This window comes from Lygodium microphyllum, chromosome 23 (genome assembly GCF_053477565.2).
Source record: "Lygodium microphyllum isolate KBCC chromosome 23, Lygodium_microphyllum_v1.1.10, whole genome shotgun sequence".
Classification (NCBI taxonomy): domain Eukaryota; kingdom Viridiplantae; phylum Streptophyta; class Polypodiopsida; order Schizaeales; family Lygodiaceae; genus Lygodium; species Lygodium microphyllum.
This window is the reverse complement of record NC_141157.1, coordinates 130,300,924-130,321,224: the sequence shown is the minus strand read 5'-3', so window position 1 is coordinate 130,321,224 and position 20,301 is coordinate 130,300,924. Positions and strand designations below refer to the sequence as shown.

The window sequence follows — 20,301 nt, the reverse complement described above, 5'->3', positions numbered from 1 at the left end:
TTAATGTGTATATCCTTATATTGTCTACACCAACATGCATCTACATCCACAAAATCTTCATTGTCTAGCTCATCAAGCGCTATGGGCTGAAATTGCATACGTCCAATGCACGCATTTAAGTCACCTAAGACCATCACATGTCCTTGTTGCATATATGTGCATGTATCCGTACTCAAAACTTCAAAAGGTTCTTGCAGATCCACTTCATGTCGTGCATGAAAGGGGGACACCTTATGTGGAATGTAACATCCCGCAATGTACATCGGTGTAGTATGCTTGAGCATAATCCATATATACCATTGTTGATCTACTTTACATACATCAATCATTCCTTCTAGATGACATTTGTATATGCATGAAACTCCTCCTTGCCCTCTTTTTCCTACATGTGGCTGATATGCGCTATGAATTATGTACCTTGGGATATCCAGAATTCTACATGTTTTCCGCTCCCATGTCTCAGCGAGAAACACAATGTCAGCATCACCAACAATAGCATTAATGCTTTCACCTTTATGCCATGGAAACCCTCTGCAATTCCAAAACAACACCTTCACAAGCGTCCAACTCCCATGGGTCGTGCATCCCTATGCATCCTTTGAAGTGTTATCACTAGATTTCTTTCGCTTATTGTATTGCTTGTGACGTTCCTCCTGTTGCATGGGGGTGTGATCCACATTTACATGAAAATCTGCTCCCTTGAGGTATACTCAACTACTGTCTAAAAGTATAGTTCTCTTACATGCATCCAATAGAGTGCATACAATGGCTCTTGTCTTCCCATCGTCTTTCTTCTTGCCCATATGTCGAGCACTAAAGACGGGTACATCTGCCACGGCAAAATGCTTACCAAAAAACTTCGTGACTTCCGTAGTAAGAGACAATGCAGTCTCATCATCTGTTTGAGGCAATCCCCAAATAACCAAGTTTTGATCCCGCTTTTCTCTTTCTTTATGTTCATATGCATCCACATCATCTACCACTACATCACCACCTTCTACATGAAGTACAGATATGTCTCCATTTGGGAGAGTATATGCTATTACTCCATCCCATGTTTTTTGTGTTTCCATGCATGTGCGTGTCACCATACTCGTTTCCAAGTCTATGATTCTTTGAGAGAGAGAGAGAGAGAGAGAGAGAGAGAGAGAGAGAGAGAGAGAGAGAGAGAGGAATATTTTGGAGCCATTCGATTAATCATTATACAAATGCTTTATAATACCTATATATAAATCCCCATGAAATGATTGTTGTTCCCAATGGTATTTGTGGCTTCCCAATAGTTGTAGCCTATGCAACAAGTAATGTGGTATGCCTAGGAGCACCACCCTTTGGCACCTACGTGTTGTTCATGTGGTATACTTAGGAGCACCACCCTCAAGCACCTCACATTATAATGCTCATGTTATGGATAACACATTGCATAGGGACTAGTTTAGGGGCTTCTTGTTGTGCAATGCAATGTACCTAGGTGGCTACTAATGGGCTATCTATTAAGGAACAATAGGTTGCCCATGGGTTCTTTCCTCCAAGGACCTTCTCCCATTCATATTGGTGAACTCAATCTAACTAGGCTCCTAGCACGGACAGTTCAAAGTCTCTTGCAAGGTTACATATCAAGGTGCCATTTGTCAAAGTGTGAGTTGTCCTCAAGCAACATTGCTGATCTTGTGGTCATTGCCTTGAGATTTGGACAACATGCTTCCCCTTCTTACCATGACACAAAGCAAACCTGCCACCCAAGTTCTTTAGGGGTATTGCCTCCTATGGAAATGAGAGCTACCTAACACTGTTATTCATAATATCACATCGAATTGTGGTCCCTCACCCATTAACAAGCTTTCCAAGTGTGTACCGCCTCAAACCGCTTTCACACATACATTTGTTGGCAAGCTAAGATGAGATTCCACACATACTACAAAGTGACGTGAAGCTATTTATGGGGGGTAGAAGGGGAAGGGGGGGAGGGGGGGGGAGAGAGGGGGGTAATGGCATCTTTCAAGCCTATCACATTTTTAAAATAAACACAAAGCCATTGATATCACATCTACATGCACACGTGCACAATCAAAAGCATGAGAAATTAACCATACCAATACTTGCTTATATGTGTTCTTACTAATAGCATTCCATACCACCCAATTTTAGAAGTTATGTAGACCTATTAAGCTTGGACAATCAAATTTCCATGGCCTTCCAATGGTTTTACACACGTTGTCATTCCATGTGGTAGAAAGCAAGTTCATGGTCTAATACCAATGAAACAACCCCATAGATATCCAATCTACATGAAGGCTTTGGTAGAAGCCACATAAGCAAACAAAATAGAAAGAAAATGGGCATTGTCCTTACCTCCCAACCATCGAGCAAAAGGAGCTCACCTCGAGTGTATGATTAGTCAAGTCTCAAGCCAAAGGACTAATGTTTTGTACTATTATCCAAGATAAAACCACATTTCTTAGATATAGGACCAAAAGTGCAATTCCTACACCTTTGAAACCATATTTGTGTGTATACAATGGGTGAAGAAATTTATAAGCTATTTCATAGAACTACATTTGGAAAAAAAAGTCTTAATGAAAAGCAAACGCCTTAAGGTGAGTAATGTAACAATAAGGAATATGCTAGGAAACTTGCTTAGGTACATTACTCACCTTAAGACAATATCATTGCTCAATAAGGAATATTCATTGATTCGCCAACAAGTACCACGTTACTTGCTCACAAGTGTGCCCGTACCTTGAGAAACCCCTAAAATTTGTTTTTTAATGGTGTAAAAGATTCTAAAATTTAAAAATTCAATATTAGACGGGTTTAATTTCTCTTTATGTCCCCTATGTGCTCATATATCCAAATCTTTTTAAAAATATGAAATGTAAAAAGGCCCCTAAAATATGAGTCTTGAGTCCTATTTATAAAACTCCTTAACTACCCTAACCCCATGGTGTATCACACTATAAGACCATTAATTATCTCAACTTTTAGGACTCATTAACCACCTCAACTACAAGACCATTAATTGTCGCAACTTTTAGGACACATTCGCATCTAACGACTAAATGGTCAACGAACGTTGTTAATGGTCAATGGCCAAAGTTGTGATGCCCATCCAAGATGGGCAAGATATGCAAGGATGTAACATGTAGAACATATAATAAAGATTATAAAAAACTCTAATAATTTCTAGGTTTCTGACCGAACGATGTTTGATTTCAAGAAGCCTTTTGTGTTGGCCAATCACTTTGAGAGTACCAAATACAAGCCTAGAATCATTCTCATATGATACAGACTCCATGGATTCATGACATTTGAGATACCAACCGATTGGTTCAAGGACTAAAAGACTAAGCTTGAGCAAGTTTCTTTTTCTATGAATTGCAATGGTAAAACTCTAGTGTGCTTGTACTTTTCAAGTGGAAGATAGAGCACATGAGTACATCTAGAAGCTATAACCTCAAAAAATGTAGTAAAGTGGAAGTTAGAATTCCCCAAACTCTCAAGTGGAGATTTGATCCAAGGATCACAATAATGGAAGCTGGGCGTCCCTAAAAACTTAACTTTCAATAATAATCTCAACGCAATCTCCGCCCAAGCGTATAATCTCCACGCTCTACAATCCTTGGCCCACTTCTGAGTCCTAGTGCCTAACCCAAGGTAGCATACAATAAAACGTCTCTCCGAGAATTCGGCGTTTCTGTTTTATGTACGTGTAGGCATAATATTGCGCGTCGGCTTTCTCCAAAGCCCACAAGCCGAGCCGCGGGCTTCAGAAACAGTGAGCGCTAATTGAGCAATGATATTGTCTTTCTTAGCTGTGAACCTGCAGTTTAGCCTTTCGCACCTGAGTTTCCACAAACCGACAGTACTCCGATTGATATTTTCGATGGATCATGGCACATGGCTGTGTCTAATCTCCAATAGATACGTGCCATCCAAAACGAGCCCAAGACCAAGGTGAACTGACCTGCCATGGGTCCTTTATTACTCCACAATCTTCCGACAACGGTTCTAGCAAAGAGCAGCAACAACTGGCTTTGGGCAACGTCTGAACTGTGTTGGTTTGATAATCTCGTGGCTAGTGTACTCCTCTATCAAGCTGTCAAGGTTCTCTGTTCAACAAATAGCTCAGAGATCAGATGCTCAGACTGAAACTCATCTTGAAAATGTAATGTTTGCTGGCCACACAAACTTCTTAAGAGTGTGCTTATAATATTGGCATCACATGTGCAATAGCTCTCATAAAGGAACACATACCTGAACACACTTCAAATAAGGCTGGGTCCATATACTGGGCATAATGGTGGAGGTAAACGCGCCTTTTGAAAAGTTTCTCAAAACATTCCTTCATGCTTTTGAAACTGTGCCTGCATCGAGATACAATGAAACATAGCAGGTGCAGTTTAAGGAGGATGTGTCATGACCCACGGGCAACACTCGTCAGGAAAGAAGCTCAAAAGAATGAACATGGGTAGATAAGATGCTCTCACCGGATACCGGTATTGTTTGCTAAACATAGAAGGGAGCAGGACGCATTCAAAGGAGGACGTGCGCACATGCCAATCTTGAAGGCATCTGGATTCCAATCCACCTGTTCCATCATATTGGCAAAGACATTACTTAAGCAGAAAAATACACGAGAAAATATACTGTCATCTCCTTACTTTGTGAACAGGAAGGGGAGAGATAGAATAACTTCACATTTACAGGGTCTCCTGTTAAGAGAGCATAGGGTGAACTGAGACTACTCTAATGGAGCCATGAAGTAGCAGCACCTAATGGTTAACCCAGTCCTATGTGACTACACATAAAAAAGGCATTAGGGGACCCACACATTAACATAGAAACTCAGAGCTGTGCATGCATTAATTAGATGGATACCCATGCAACATCCTCATTGTAACTTCTCCAGACCTATGGCTCGCATAGAATGGTCTTGCCTTGAATGACTTACAAAGATGCAGAAAGATTTTGCGTTTCCAAAAGCACCACTGACCATGACTCTTTGTTAATCAATTGATTGGTAATAGATTTTGAGTGCAAAAAGGCCGAAAAAACACTATTACCATGGCCTTGCACCGATTTGTAACAGATTAAGAGTGCAACAAAACCACCAAAAAAAAAACTTATTACCATAGTCATGCGCTGTTTCAGAAGTGAGACATTCTCACTTATGTCTGAAATGTTACAGTGGCTTCCTCTCACAAACAAACCACATGCTAAGTAGGTTGAAGCCAGAGGATTAGTTATCATCAGCTGATTTTTGCGTGTGACGATTTCAGCAAATAGCTGCAAGATTACAGTACAGTGCTAAACATCATTAGGACAAAGAAATGCAGTCACTAATTCCATGTTCTACTCACCACATGCAATTTGTTTTGCAAGATCACACAACCTGGTTGATTGTGGAGGGTCGCCGTGCCATGCTTTCTGCACAAATGTAGCACACATGGCTTATCATTCTCTGTGATGTGTGCTATAAACTCAGTAGATTGACCAAAAATATTAGCTTCAGTAGGGGTATTTTGGAAGGCTTGACTCACCACATACCATAGCTGAAAGTGGTGAACTACTCGGTATCAAAAAATGCATTCGAGGAAAAGGAACAAGATTTGTAGTAATTTCATTCAAGTCAACTGCATGGAAAGAAGAATTGTGATAACTAAACGACACTACCAGCCAGATAATTTCCCTAGTTCAATGTTGTGTAGCTGATTGAAATCAGGTTTATGCTTACCATTTAATGTTCCCTCAAATCGAATGGAACTGGTCAAATGTAAGAGGACACTGGCAACTATTCCATTCATCCCATCAAACGCTTTTCCTAAAGGGTAACTCTTGCTTTTGAATCTTCTTGAATTAGACAATGGAGAACTTTTTACATTGCAAGCCTCCACTGTGCTATCACACATGTAAGACCACGCATAAAGAACATTGAGGGCAAGATTAGCTGTATTTTAATCTTTGTATGAAAAACTAGGTTTTTGTAGTTTTAGCATTACGGCATCATAGGTCAGACAGTTCCGTAAAACAAGAAAGATAATCAGTATCTTACTTGAGAATTTCACAAAGTGCTTGATTCTCCATAGGCAACACACAATCAGTAGATTCAATCAAGCTCCCCATTGAAAGAAGACTGTAAAAAAACACCATCCTCTTACATCAGTCTGACCATGAACAAGATATAAAGTTATTTTATAGTTCAACCTCTTTCTCGACTTATTTGCGATTGATATTCACAAAGAATGACTATAATGCTACCTTTATTGGGATCCTAACAAACAGATTTTGGTTGATGCTTTAGGCTTTCCACTTTTCACATGCACAGTTTGGAATACAAGATGCCTGCTAGAAACCCCACTTTCAAATGTCATCCGGAGTCGAGAAGTCATTGCTAATAATTAAAATTCCTCTAGGGATTTTTTTGGAACCTCTACGAGAGAAGGTAGATTAACTCAGTGTAACAGTGGGTTACTTGCCAATCCATGGGGCATTGAAATTTGAGCCTAGCCGCCCAAGAGATGTTAAGCACCATGTTTCATGGCAGATAAATGTTTCACAATTGACAAGGGTAGTCATAGCACAATGTACTGATCATCCAACCAGAAAGCTACATGTACCATGTGGAAGTTTGAAACCATCAGATTCTCTGTCTTTTTGAAAAAGAAAACATTATACAAGTTAGACTGTACATCATGCCAAACTTAGGAAATGCTTCCTTCAGGAGGTTTCAATCTTCTTTCTTTCGGTTTTCATACTCTCATTAACATCTTTGTTGTTGATACTATTGCATGGCAGATTTCAAAAGTAGAACGTATTCAAGCTGGAGAATCACAGAGCCTATATTTTACAAAATTTAAGGCAAATGCAAAGTCATTATCCACTCTCATGACAGGCACTCAGGCTAATTCCAGAGCAAATGCCAAACATTCTTTGGAACAACAGTATATTTTTCTCTTGTATGTGAACGGAATTGTAGCGCCCATCTTGCTTTATCCTTTGAGGATTCCCTTATGTGGAAGTCATTTTAAAGGGAAATGTTTTCACATTACGTTGGGAGTAGAAAACATCATAGAAAAGCAGCAAGATATCTCAATGGTAGCAGAAGATAGGAGATGTGAACAGAAAGACAAGAACATTGAAGAGAAAATATGACAGCAATGAAGAATTTGGACACATAATGAAGGCTGATGCAAGAGGAGAGCACATGCACAGCAAGGAAAAGAGGAACAAAGGTTGATGTTGAATAGGATTGCGTGCCTAGGACTCGTCACTGTCACTGACGCCCTTCTACCTGTCAGTGGGGCTGTTTTGTCCTTCAGATTGGCCCAACGCTACTTTCATGTCCCTTGGGGCTACCACAATTTGTGGAATGCCATCTCCACCTCTTTACGGGCCATGCAGCCTCTCCCCTCTTTGGACCAGGAGGCCCCTTGGCAAGATTGATTGATTAATGGTCAGCTGCTTTTGGGTCGTGATTCCGCAAATCAAATATATCATTTGCTTATTTGTGAAAAGAACTGGCTTGGTCCAGAAAGGCAATACCACTTGGGGTCTCCAAAAGGCCAAGCATGGTGGAGATTGGTGCACTTCATCTTGCCTCGGCACTCTCCAAGTGAAGGATTTCCAATGGTTGCTGCTTTCTTTTTGTCAGACGTCAGTTGAAACCCCTTGCCATCGGTTCCTTACTTGCCTAGTCACGGGGAAGATTCGATCACTACTATCAGCCATTTGGTTTCGAGTAGTTGGGCTACCGATGCTTCCAATTGACTAGGTCTTTGGACATCCCAAGTTTGGGAACCCCGTGCAAGCCGATATGAAAGTGTCATTTCCTTTCTTACACTTCTACCCTTGTTGGCATATATGGATCATGAGGAATGCATTCATCTTTGATGCTTCATTGGGGGTGAAAAGTCATATAGCCCACTTGAAAGGGCTTCTTCATTGGCAGCTAGACTTGATTGAGTTAACAGATATTCTCCTTAGATAGGAGCTGCTTGCTTGGTGCACTACAATTTCTTCAGCCTCCCTCTAGTCACTCTACTTCTTTTCTACCTTTTCCAAAAAAGAAAGAACAAGACTTAGAAAGCAATGGACAGATCTGTGTAGAAACCCTAATCTCCATCTGATATGCCTAGGGTGAATGTTGCTATTATAAACAAATGACTGACAAACAGAGAGAGTGCTAGAGTTCCAAACACCCTAACCAGACTCAAGAGGAGGCTCAAAACTATGGATGCATACACAAGAAAACATCAAATAACATGTCTACTAATGTCTCCTCTTAGATTTTGGTTGTGGCTGAAGGCCAAAGAAGCACAAAAGATGGAGCACTAGAGGACAGGAGCTTGCAAGAAACCCGAATGGCACAAACAACCTTGAAAGAAAGCTCCAAGAGTTTGCAATTGATTCGTGGGTAGCAAAGATCTGATGGAAGATTAGGAAATGGCAATGTCGATGTAGTCTATCAAAGATGAACTCCAACCAAATAGTATGGCCCATCTCAAGATGAAAACCCAAAGATCTGATGGAAGATTAGGAAATGGCAATGTCGATGTAGTCTACCAATGATGAACTCCAACCAAATAGTATGGCCCCTCTCAAGATGAAAACCCAAAGAAATGGTGTGAACATGCCAATAGGAGTGGAGAGGTCTCAAATGGGTCAGAAAAGGTATCCAATTGCTCGAATTTCACTCCCAATTACAACATTTTGACCTTGCACTTGATTGATGAGCCCCACTTGGTCGACCAATGTGCAATTGGTGATAGGACTCACCAATTAAACCTTAACCATGAGCTCTAAGAGTTCAAGAACTCTAACTAGTATGACTTAAAAGGTCAAATTAGCCAAATACAAGTGATTGCTTGTCAAGTCCACCAAACCTCCCCAGTCCAATGATGACCAAGTTACCTTATTGCTATGAAGTAAGGTCAGTCCCCCACATACATACAAGATATCTCACCATCACCCTACAAGGAACCTGGATAAAGTCATTATGTGGCCTCTGAATCTGTTTGTATAGTGTTAGACATCCAAAAGCCATACAACTTGTGCCAATTAATTAAAGCACAAATCTCTCTCTAAAAATTTCCTTGGCCATAACAAAGGCCCTAAAGTTCCTCCATCCCCATCCAAGTAGACTATCATGCCATTTGCAAACTCGACACGTGAAGGAGCTTCTCGAACTGAGGTAAGGGGAAACTAATGCCTCTAATACCAATAGATCTATCTACCAAAAGGAGTTCATGGCCTCTACTACAAACAGGAGTAGAAAAGGAGCTAATAGACATCTTTGTACACTAAAACTCTCCCCTCTAGCCCCACCAATAGAGGGTCCTCTAACCCACTGCTCTGGAAATCCCATCCTTTGCATGGTACCCTCCAAGAAGTTCCAGTCTACCTTGTTGCATGCCTTCTCAAAGTTGAGAAGGAGCACTATGAGGTCTTCATTCTTGGAATGGGCAAGAGCAATGGGCACCCAAAAGGTGAAGATGTTGTCCGAGATGCTACACAAAATCTAAGTAGGGTGAATAATGTTTGACATCAAGGGGGCCAATCTAAGGTGATCACCTTTGCAATGGCCTTGTAAGTAATTCCAAGTGATCCACTATCCGAGTGCCAATTTTTCCCCACTACCCTTGGGAATGAGATGAATCAATCACTCTGATAGTCTCTCTAGCATGTCTCTTTTTCTTTTTCCAAGAAAAGAGAATTCTATCAAATACAAAGTACAGGAAACTCTGTGAAGAGTAACTAAGTACATCAAAGGTACAATGGTTGTGTAAACAACCAATCTGGTGGGCTAAAGTGCCAAACCATCTAAGGGGTATTGTGAAAGAAGGTGTCTGAATCCCAAATCCTCAGGAAAGCCTCTCTTTTCTTCCTCATCTTCTCAGAGCTGCCCTGCAACCTCTCCCATCTCCCACGGAGAGTATGGACTTATCTCTGTCCAAATCCTCGATAAAGATTCCCCAATGGGTATATCCTGAAGATCAATGACCTGGCTACATCTCGCAGTCCAAATATACCAAGCTATAATGCTGGAAATCAGCTCCCATCTGTGACAATGTCCCCGAGTCCACTGTGTCTGTGAGTAGTCTGGGGTAGGGATCCTACTCAGATGCTGTCCAATGATGAGAAAAGAAATGCTCCCCTGAGTGTCCTCATAGCCGCATGCTGGACCTCTGTCTGTGACCCAAGCTGCAGCCCCCATGTCGCCACCATGGACTTTGCTATACCATGGAATACTATCCTAAGAGCTCTCCTCCAAATCTCTTGGGCTCTGGGACAATCCCATAGGCAATGTCTCTATGTCTCCTCTATCTCACCACATCACGCGCAAGCCAATGGGTCCCTACCATATCCAAGCCAAGTGCCAACTGCTAAACTCCTATGGGCTAGAAGCCATAGAAAGAGAGATATCTTCCTGGGCCTGAAGCTATCATGTAGCCGCCTCCAAAAGTCGCATAGGAACTCATCTGAGACTCCCTCTCTATGCCAGTGAGGGATGGCTGCAGGCTGTGCTCTAATCTTGCTCATCTGTATCCTCCGTCCCAATCTAGCAGTGTAGCCAAAGAAGGGGATGTCGGATGGCCTATCAAGGAAGGGATCCCTCCACACCCACTCTCCTAGATCCCACTGAAGTCTCTATAGAGGCCTCCCTGGTATGCCCAATATCTCCATCCAACTATAAGGCCAGTGGTTGGGTTTGGGTCTATGTGCCATTTTCTTTGAAAGTGTGCCACTACTCTAATTCTCTGCCTGGAGCAGCCACTGAGTGCTGTAAGGTCAAGGTCCTCTCGCTGGAGGCGGCCATCCTCCTCAACTGTGAAAGTGAATGTCCTATCTCTGCTAGATGCAATGACTACTAGAAGGATATCCCCTCTAGAGAAAAGACCAATCCAAGTCTGAGAGGAAGCTGTCTCAGTTTGCCAATCTGGAGAAACCCCTTCCATCATGGCCTCAATCATAGCCCTGGCTCCCCTAAGACCATGTAATCTTTGCCTTTGGGTCTCATGTGGTAACTCCTGAAATGCAAACCACTCCCCCACTGATGTAGCGACCTGTAAAGAGAATCTCCGCCATGATAAGTGTGTCCGCTGCCCAATGGTGTGGCCTGACGCTGATCTCAAATAATGATAAAAAAAGAAGAGGCTGTCTCCTCTTCTCTTCAATAGTAGTCGGGAGGAGCTGGTGGAGCCCAGGAGATACATATCTCCAAGCTCTAATAATGGCAGCTGCAAATCTGACCTCGAAGCTCCTCCCTAAATCTCTCGTGCTGATCTCCTGAAATATCCAATGAATGCTAGGCTGCCATGGTCCTCCATGTATAGGTGTCAAGTCCTCTAGCCTCCCCATCAGAAGTTTCTTCCAGGGCTCCTCACCTGGAAGCAAACCCCTAACAATGAGCTTGACCAATAAGGCTTTTCTCTGACTATCTGGGTCTATGATCCCCAACCCTCCTCTGGATCTAGACTGTATGATGACATCCCAAGCCACCTTTGCTCTGGCTGGTCTCCCATCCCCTCCTAACCAAATGAAATTCCTGATGAGGCGTTTCAACTAGCCAATACACGAGCGACCTAGATAATGCCCAACAAGAAGTAATGTACCACATGGTCGCAAGAAGAACTTGGTTGGCAACCACTACTCTTCCGGCCAACGAGAGTCTTGCCGAGCTCCAATACAAAAGCTTCTGTCTGATGCTCAAAAGTAGGGGTGCCAACTGCTTCTTTGAGGTAATGTCAATCCCCACATGGCATTCGAGATATCTCACATCGGTCCCGCACGGAACCCATGTGAAATCCTCATGTGGTCGCAACTCTGGCTGTCTAGTGCCGCATATCCAAAATCGAAAGGATTTATCCCAATTAATTAGTGCTCCTGATGCTCTACAAAATATCTCCATGACTGTTACAAAGGCTCTAAAGTTGCCCTCGATCCCATCCAAGTAAACTGATGTATCATCAGCAAACTCTACATCAAGAAGCTTCTCAAATTCAAGGATGGGTAGCCTGATGCCTCTGATACCTGTAGATCTGTCTCTCAAGAAGGAACTCATGGCCTCTGCTACAAATAGAAACAAGAACGGAGCAAGTGGACATCCCTGTCTAACTAATCCATGGATGGTGAATCTATCTCCTCTTGCCCCTCTAGTCATGACCTGGCTATGTGCTGAAGAATAGAGAACCGCTACACCCTTGACCCACTGCTCTGGAAAGCCCATCCTCAGCATTGTGCCCTCCAGGAACTCCCAATCCACGCGATCATATGCCTTCTCAAAGTCAAGGAGGAGCACAATAAGGTCTTGCCTCCTGGATCTAGCCAAAGCTGTGGTCTCCCAGAAGGTGAAGATGTCCAAGATGCTACGCTCTCGGATGAATCTTGTCTGAGTGGGATGTATAATATCTGACATCAATGGTGCCAGCCTGAGACTAATCGCCTTTGCGAGGATCTTATAGGCAGTTCCAAGCAAGGTGATCTGTCTCCACTGTGTGATCTCCAATCTATCTCCACTTTCAGGATTAGATGAATCAGCCCCTCAGAGAGTCTCTCTGGCATAGTCCCTGATGCCATAATCTCCTGAAAGGCTGAGTGAAGGCCGTTTTTGATAAGATCCCAGTAGCTCACAAAGAAGGATTTATCTAGTCCGCTATGCCCGAAGTGCCTCCTCCAAACCCTCCTCTGTAAAATGGGCCATCAGATTTCTGCTCAACCTGTCTGTAACCACCCCGCGTGCTCTGCCAAACTGCTTCTCTATCTCTCTCATATCCAGGGGGTCTAGTGGTGGATCCTAGTAGGGATGTATAGTATTGTGTGGCCACTTGTCTCACCTCTAGAGGGTCCTGTGCAATGGATCATCAGCTCTCCTGAGTCTTCGAACCCCTTGTCTGGAGTGTTTAGGCCCTGTGGTGTGGAAAAAAACCCTATTAACCCTGTCCCCAAACTGAGTCCAAAAAGAGGCTCTCGCATGAAATATGTACTCTGATCTAGCTTCCTTCATGGAGTCAATCTCTGCCCTGGCGGTATGCATCCTCTCAACTATCCATCTGCATCCTGGCCGTCTCTCCTCCTCTCTCTGTAAGGCAACCAATGATGCCCTAGCAGCTCTTTCCTTCTCTAGAAGGCTCTGTCTCCTCCTTATGGCCCCCTCTCTGAAGAGGGAACTAATCTCCTGTAAGCTCTCATCCAAGTTACTAGGATGTCTCTTCATACCATAAGCTCAGGAAAAGCGGCAATGAGGCCTATAATGATAAGATCCCAATAGCTCAAGAAGGTTTTGTCCAATCCATCATCTCCTAGACATTTGTCTAAAGCAAAATGAAGTGTCTTCTCAAGTTCCTCCTTTGTGAAAAGAGCCATCAAATGCCTACTCATCCTGTCAATGACCAACTTCCCAGTGCTCCATACTAGCTCTCTATCTATCTCATACCTGTCAATGACCACCTTCCCAGTGCTCCATACTAGCTCTCTATCTATCTCATACCTGAGGGGTCTAGTCATGGATCCCTGACAAGGCTGTGTAGTACTTTGTAAACATTTGTTCCAGTTCTTGAGGGACCTATGCTATGGATCCATTGACTCTTTTGAGTCTCCACACTCCCTATCTAGAGCAAGGATCTGTCATGCAGAAGAAGTTTCTATTTGTTCTATCTCTTGATCAAGTCCAAAAGGAAGTCCTCACATGGAATCTATACTCCCATGTAGCTTCCCTCATGACATCAATCTGCATTCTTGGAAATCTCCTAAAGGCTCCAATCCAAGTGTCTAGCTGCGTGTCCAGCACAAAAAGCTCTAGACCCCAAAATCTGTTCAACCATCGCTTTGAGATGCTCATCACAGAATAGGTGCTCTGAGATCCTGATACTACAGTGGGGTTCTTTGACTCTCAAAAAAAGCTGGTGAATGATCTGATAGAGTGGTGAGATGAATTATACCAACTATGTCTCCTCTATCACAAGTCTAATCATCCACATAAAAGCTATCCATCCTGGAAAAGATCCTAGTTCCTATTGCCCTCTCTCCTAGAGAATTGAAGCGAACCTACCATCTACCAAACTCTTCTCTGAACAAGGGATCCTTTCCTCTAAGCCGGAATATGAACTCCTCCCATGCAGTCTGGTCTCCTCTAATGTTCTTCGTACATCTCCTCTTGTCCTCCAATGCCTCCACAATGTGGAAGTCTGCACCTACTAACCAATGGTCAACATGGGGTAAGGACTCGGGTAGGGCAGTCCAAAAGTATCTCCTGTCTCACTGGCCATTTGGGGCATAAATGATAGAAATCAAAAAAGTGCATCCTCCACTCTCATTGAGACCCATAGACTCTCCTTGAAACCAAAATGCCCCGATCCTGAACTGCCTGGGTCCACTGCTCTCTGACACAAACACACACTCCTGCCTAAGTCTCTTTGCCTCCTACAATCAGTGCCCACCACAAAGTGTGACCCTATCCTGGCAAAAGATTCCCACAGCATCAGGATATCCTCTCTGCTGAGAGATGGTGCTCCTATATCATGAGAAACTCCACTAATTCGCCCACTATTGCTTCATGTAGGTCCTATCTCATGAGGTTTCAGTCCTGTCTAAACAAAGCCTCATACATTCCATGAGAGGATCCTCGTAAAGAGCATTCAAGTCTCTCGGACACGCCTGGCTTAGCAATCCATGTGTGCCTCTGGAGTAAATCCTGTCAAATCTGTTCTCTGCTATCTCTGCTGCCTCAAGTAAAGGGGGAAAATCTCAAGAGTCCAATAAATCATCTGAGTCCAGGTCTAGCTCCTGGGCTATATTCTCTCCCTCCTGAAGAGTGAACATCCTATGAGGTAGATTGATATCATTCAATCAAAAAGGTAGAGGACACTATCCTATGAGGTAATGCCTTTGGGACACAGTACCTCATGTAAGTTCTATCTTAGGATTCCTTTTTTTTTAATTTTCTCTAGGAGCATCTTTCTAGAGTTTCCTCCATGCCCAATCTCATTCAGTGATTAATGTCTTCTTGAGCCTGCTTAGTTTCATGTATACTGTGTTAAGAATATGAATGTTCAACTTTGCTTGCAGAGAAACTCTTAGGACATCAGAGCATGCAGCTGAGTATCATCAATCCATTTTGAGTAATTTGAAATGCCAGTACCTTCCCTTTAGAGACTAGCCAGCAGATATTGGAGAAAGGTATAACTATCTAGCCCTAATCATCCAGTTCTCCTGCAAGCTCAGGACCAACATGTATTGACATTTCTGTATGAACTGCACTGTATTCTGGCAGTTTTGCACATATTATACTAAGAACATGAAAGTTCATCTCTGCTCACAAGAAATATGATTCTTAGCAAACAGAGCATGCGGCAAAGCAATGCTGACTTTAACCATATGGATGACATGCCCTTGTCTTAGAGATCAGCCAGCAAGCATTGGGAATATTTATCACATAATAATATAAACCGGGATGATAGTGTTGTCTAAACCAGTATATTTTAGCCAGATGTATTATTCTTACAAAATAATTCTTGCACAAACCAATACCATAATGTTAATACCGCTAACAATCAAGAGAAGAGCAAACACCTTAAGACCTGTTGTATGGAGAGGTAACAACATCGTCATTTTTTGAGGGGAAAATGGGAGCAGAGATACATTGCACTTCAGGGTACATGTCCTATAAATAGGTGAGGGCATGTGTTAGTACTCTGAAAACAAGCATTCCACATAAAAAAAGTTGGTATTTTGAAACATAAAGTTAGTATAGACCTATGTCACCCATCTAACAGAGCAAACCAGGTCAGCCATTATCACATCTTAGAAACAGAGAAATGTACTGTAGACTTATGCCGCCCATCTAACAAATCAAACCAGGTGATTCATGACCATATGTTGACAAAGAGAGTAATGTACATTTAGCATTTCCAATATGTAGCTCCCTAAGCCAGATCCAGTACCTCCACCAAGTGAATGCATCATAAAAAAACTCTGTAACGACTCACACGCCTCAGCCTGAATTAAAGATAGAATGGTCAGCTGATGCATAAAAGACCAGGTTTTTAATTGAATTGGAGAAGCAAGTATTTGTGTCAGAGAAGACCAAGAGAAGAACACCTTACCTCACTGCGGATCTTATCTGCAATAGAATCTGCATATTGCGGTCCATAGATATCATGACCATGTGCCCTGTCATGGGTTACACAACCAAAGCTACACATGAGAAGGAATACCACCTAACAAAGTTGCAAATGGAAAATAAAGGAGAAAATCTGAGTGGAAAGAAAGGAAAGTTGCAAACAGCAGTAAAATATCAATCATCAACAGAACATAATATAATATGACGTACCAGTTGTTTCCAGAGCCAGAAATGCCAGTTATGCACTGTTTTGATTTGAATAAGTTCGACAAAGGTCCCTAGAAAACAACTGAATATCTCCTGTTAGGTCCCTTAACAATTCAATAACTCCTGTCACTCCTTAGAAACTTGTTAACTGATACAAGTCTAGACTCTACAGTATTGCTTTCTTGACAAAAAATCAAGCTGCAAATAGCCCATATAACTTCACCACAAAAGGTGAACAAAGGTTATATTGTTTAACTGGCCGATGACCTACAGAGGACTGACTGTTGGCACTTGGCAAGCTTAAGGACTCCCATTGTTCTAAATGACTAAAGAGACACATGAATTAATTTGGGAATTCTGCACCTGAGCTCAGATTTAAGATTTGGCTGAGAACTCTTATTGTGTTTTTGTTCCCTCAGAGAAGCACCATTGTAGGCCTTTGGACACCTTTAACCAAAAGGATTCTTTTTTGGAGGAAAACTATCACAGATCTGCATCTATCATATCTTTTCTTTTCCTTTCATGGAAACTAAGAGCACTTTTCTTTGGTATACTCCATCCATTAAGCGAGGTTTTAATTCAACTTCTTATGTTCATTCATTTTAGACTGCAATAACTGCTTTGATGCTGTAGAATTCATCTTGAATTTGTTCTTAATATTGAACTTTTGTTTCTTTTTTGGTTTTATCAGCTGAAATCTATTTGGTCATCCTTAAAGAGTAGATTCAGGTGAGCTATCACAATCAGGAAAAAGTCTCAGATTGTCCAAGCTGGAACTTATCAATCCCTGATTTTCTGTAAGCTTTGGCATATCGAGCTGCCTGTTCAAGGATACTTCTCAAAAGAGCTAGGTAAATGATTTTCTTTTTGTCACAACCAGTGGCATTCCTGCACTATTTCCTCTGTCTATTCAGGCACCACCTCCATGAACACAGTTTGAAATCATCCCAAGTCTTTGGATCTTGAGCTGCTAAACCCAGCTGATACTAGTAAATTGAGTGCTTGCCAAGGAAGTCAACGAAGACTAATGATCTCCACATTTCATAGGTTGCCTTTATTAGGTACTTGGAATAGTCTGACTAGTTCCAACACCTGTGTGCTTAGGGTAGTTAGCAAGCACGTTAGAATGCTGCATGCACACCTATCTGGCCACATCATTGATTTGCCACATGAGCTGCAGCCTGCCCGTCCAGTCTTGGCCAGCAGATGGTCACCTTGAAGAGTGGCACCCAATCCCATTACATTCTCCCCACTAGCACTTTAGCTGTCCTCAAACACACTACCCCTCGGTAGAGTCCAAGGAAAGAGTCTTCTCCAAATTCCAACAATATTGCCTCGTGCATGGGGGTAACCCTAAAACTTGAGCAATACTCGAGTTTCTTCTGCCATAGACCTTTCTTGTACCTATGCAGGAACACCTGCTCCAGCATCAACTCCTCTTGAAGCTTGTTGGCAGCCACTAACTCTAGCTCTTGGTTCAAAGTTTCCATAGAAATGGGACCATGGCACTTTGCAAGATTATTGGCACGAAATGCCAAATGCATCTTGATTAGAATCAACGGACAATTCCAATTGATATCTTGGAGAGGCCCCTTCTTCTAAGGAGCTAACATTGACCCTAATTGTTTCAAGCATCGCTTATTTATCCTAAGATAGTGTCATTGAGTGTTGCTGAGGATTAGCTAGCCACCTTCCTTGTTATGTTGTTCCTATGCTTTATGCCCACACCGCAAATCCTAGAACACACAAGGACACCTTCATTCTTTGAACGGGTGGATGCAAAACCCTAGAGGCGTTGCAATGCCACCTAGATGCACTACATGCCTTTTGCCAAGAGAGAGACCTCACAATGAACCTTGGGAAGTGTTAACCCTAGCTCGAGACACAGAAGCAAAAGAAGTGAAATGCGGATGAAATGGAAGAAGCAAGACGGAGAACAAGCAAAGACACAAGGGTGGCCTCTAAAATCAAAGGCAAAAGCACATTTTTAAGTGAAAGGTGCCCGAAACTTTTGTAAAAGAGCGCTAGGTTCCCTCTTGTGAAAATTATAAAAGGGTAGACGGGCATAGGCTAAAGAAGTAGGCCAAGTAAAAGGGAATGGAAAAGAGGACCTTGCCACAATGGCCGGTCATGTAAAAAAGAGGATGGGTGCCCGTGGGATTGTAGGGCATGTAAATAAAGTTTAAAAAGTGAATGAGAGCTCATTCTTTGGTGTGTGGCAACAAGAGACTCTTCTTCTCTTCTCTTTGCTTACTTGTGTGTGATTGAAAGAGAAATGTGAGAGTGTGAGGGTGAGGGATCAAGGAGGTGAAACTCTCCACCATCTCCTCTCTTCTTCTTCTCTTCTCTTGCCTTGCGCGCGGCTATGGAGGATGAAGCTTGGAGGTGGAGGCTTGAGGATGCTTGAGCTTGCATTAAGAATCGTGGAGCTACCGGTGTGCTTGAGGGAGGAGGCAACTCATTCGAGCATCGAGGTAAGCTCACTACACCCCGGTAGGATCAAAGGTACGTCAACTAGGTGAGAGATAACCATAGGTAGTCGCTTGAAATGCTTGAACAAATAAGCAGTCCGTGGGTCTTGACGGTTAAGCGTGAACTCCCTCTACATTTTGGTTCCATTGCTGGGACCAAGGGATTCAAGCTTGAGCGCTTGCGCGCCTCAAATCGTGCATTGAAGTAAGGATTTCATCCCCGAACCGGAGCTTGAGATAGGTAGGAAGTTTTGGGTTTTTTAATCTTCACAATAAGTAAGTATTTTGGTTATTTTGGTGGTTTGATGATTAGGAGTAGGAGAAATCATTTCAGTACTTTGCTTTCGATTCTTGTTGCATTTAGAGTAGGTTAGGATTAAGAAATCGGATTGGAAAAGTGTAGGGTTTGCTGCTGTAAAACAAGCCCAAACAAGGAACAAATCAAGAAAACTGGGAAAAAAAGAGTGCTCAAGATGATTAAGCTCGACAAGTGAGTGATTAAGAGTGGCAAGACCTTTGTCGGCGGGAAGGGGTTTAATAGCCAAGAGGCCAAGGGAGAGCTCATTTGAAACCCTGATTGTAAGAGAGAAAGAGAAAGAGAGAGCTCCATTGCATGGATTCACTTCGATCTTGCCGCCAATAAGTTTTTTGCCAGCTACAGGTTAATCCAACTCTTCTCCTTAATCCATAGATATGATCTAGAAGTGCTTGACGACTACCTTGCCGTGAATCGCTCAATTCACTCATTTTTCGTCATTTCGGCGAGAAACACGCGCGTTCGGCCCGTCTGAGCGGCTCGATTCCGGGCGGAGTCCTAGTATCAACCTCGGCCACTTGTGTTTGGCCTACTCGGCCCAGCCAACTCAATCTTACTCACTCGAACACACAACCACTCGGCCCACCTGGATTCAGCCCGACCGAGTTGCACATTGCGACACACTAGGTACTCAGCCCGCCCAATTCAGCCTCCACCCACTTGACTCGACGGCTCAATCCTGTTCGGCCACTCGGCCTTTAGACACAACATTCATTTGTCCCTCAAACCATTCGAACTGTTCGAACTCCATATTCGGCCTCGGCCCACTTGTGCCGTGTGTCATTCGGACGTCCCAATTTGGCCCAGTTCCACTCGGCCCTCGGCCATTTGGCCCATTCAAATTAAACACTTGGCCCTTGCAATTCGGACCTGTTGAGCCGAATTTGATTTTTGTCAAATTTTTAAATTTTGGACCAGACCTACCTAGACGCCGACTGTATGAATCTCTAAAGGCTATATAGACACTTGAAACACCTTTCTCGCATAGGGATAGAAGAATCAGCAAGACGCAGACGTAGGGGCGACACTAGTTGACTATCTAGGGATCGAGCCCGTTAGCAACATCAAACAGAATCATAAACCCCCAAACGAATCTTGACTAAGAGAAAGACGCAACAAAAACTCTCTAAACCAACGAGGACAGTCAGAAATCAAACATACAAGCTTATCTGGCCAAATACATAAACGAG

The 20,301-nt window shown here is 42.8% G+C and overlaps 1 protein-coding gene across 1 annotated transcript in view; it reads right to left on the bottom strand.

Moving 5' to 3' along the window:
- Positions 1–3,236: 3,236 nt before the first annotated feature.
- Positions 3,237–20,301, bottom strand: part of LOC148016745 (uncharacterized) — a 104,965-nt gene continuing 87,900 nt past the window's right edge. Inside the window, exons 5-16 of the mRNA XM_087663921.1 lie at positions 16,328–16,395; positions 16,101–16,167; positions 15,895–15,993; positions 15,576–15,658; positions 6,053–6,133; positions 5,735–5,898; positions 5,541–5,633; positions 5,393–5,427; positions 5,131–5,286; positions 4,488–4,588; positions 4,255–4,364; positions 3,237–4,109 (exon numbers count right to left, since the gene is read on the bottom strand). Of these exons, the coding sequence (XP_087520047.1) occupies positions 4,009–4,109; positions 4,255–4,364; positions 4,488–4,588; positions 5,131–5,286; positions 5,393–5,427; positions 5,541–5,633; positions 5,735–5,898; positions 6,053–6,133; positions 15,576–15,658; positions 15,895–15,993; positions 16,101–16,167; positions 16,328–16,395 (1,158 nt within the window). The 3' untranslated portion in view covers positions 3,237–4,008. The remainder of the gene's footprint in view (positions 4,110–4,254; positions 4,365–4,487; positions 4,589–5,130; positions 5,287–5,392; positions 5,428–5,540; positions 5,634–5,734; positions 5,899–6,052; positions 6,134–15,575; positions 15,659–15,894; positions 15,994–16,100; positions 16,168–16,327; positions 16,396–20,301) is intronic.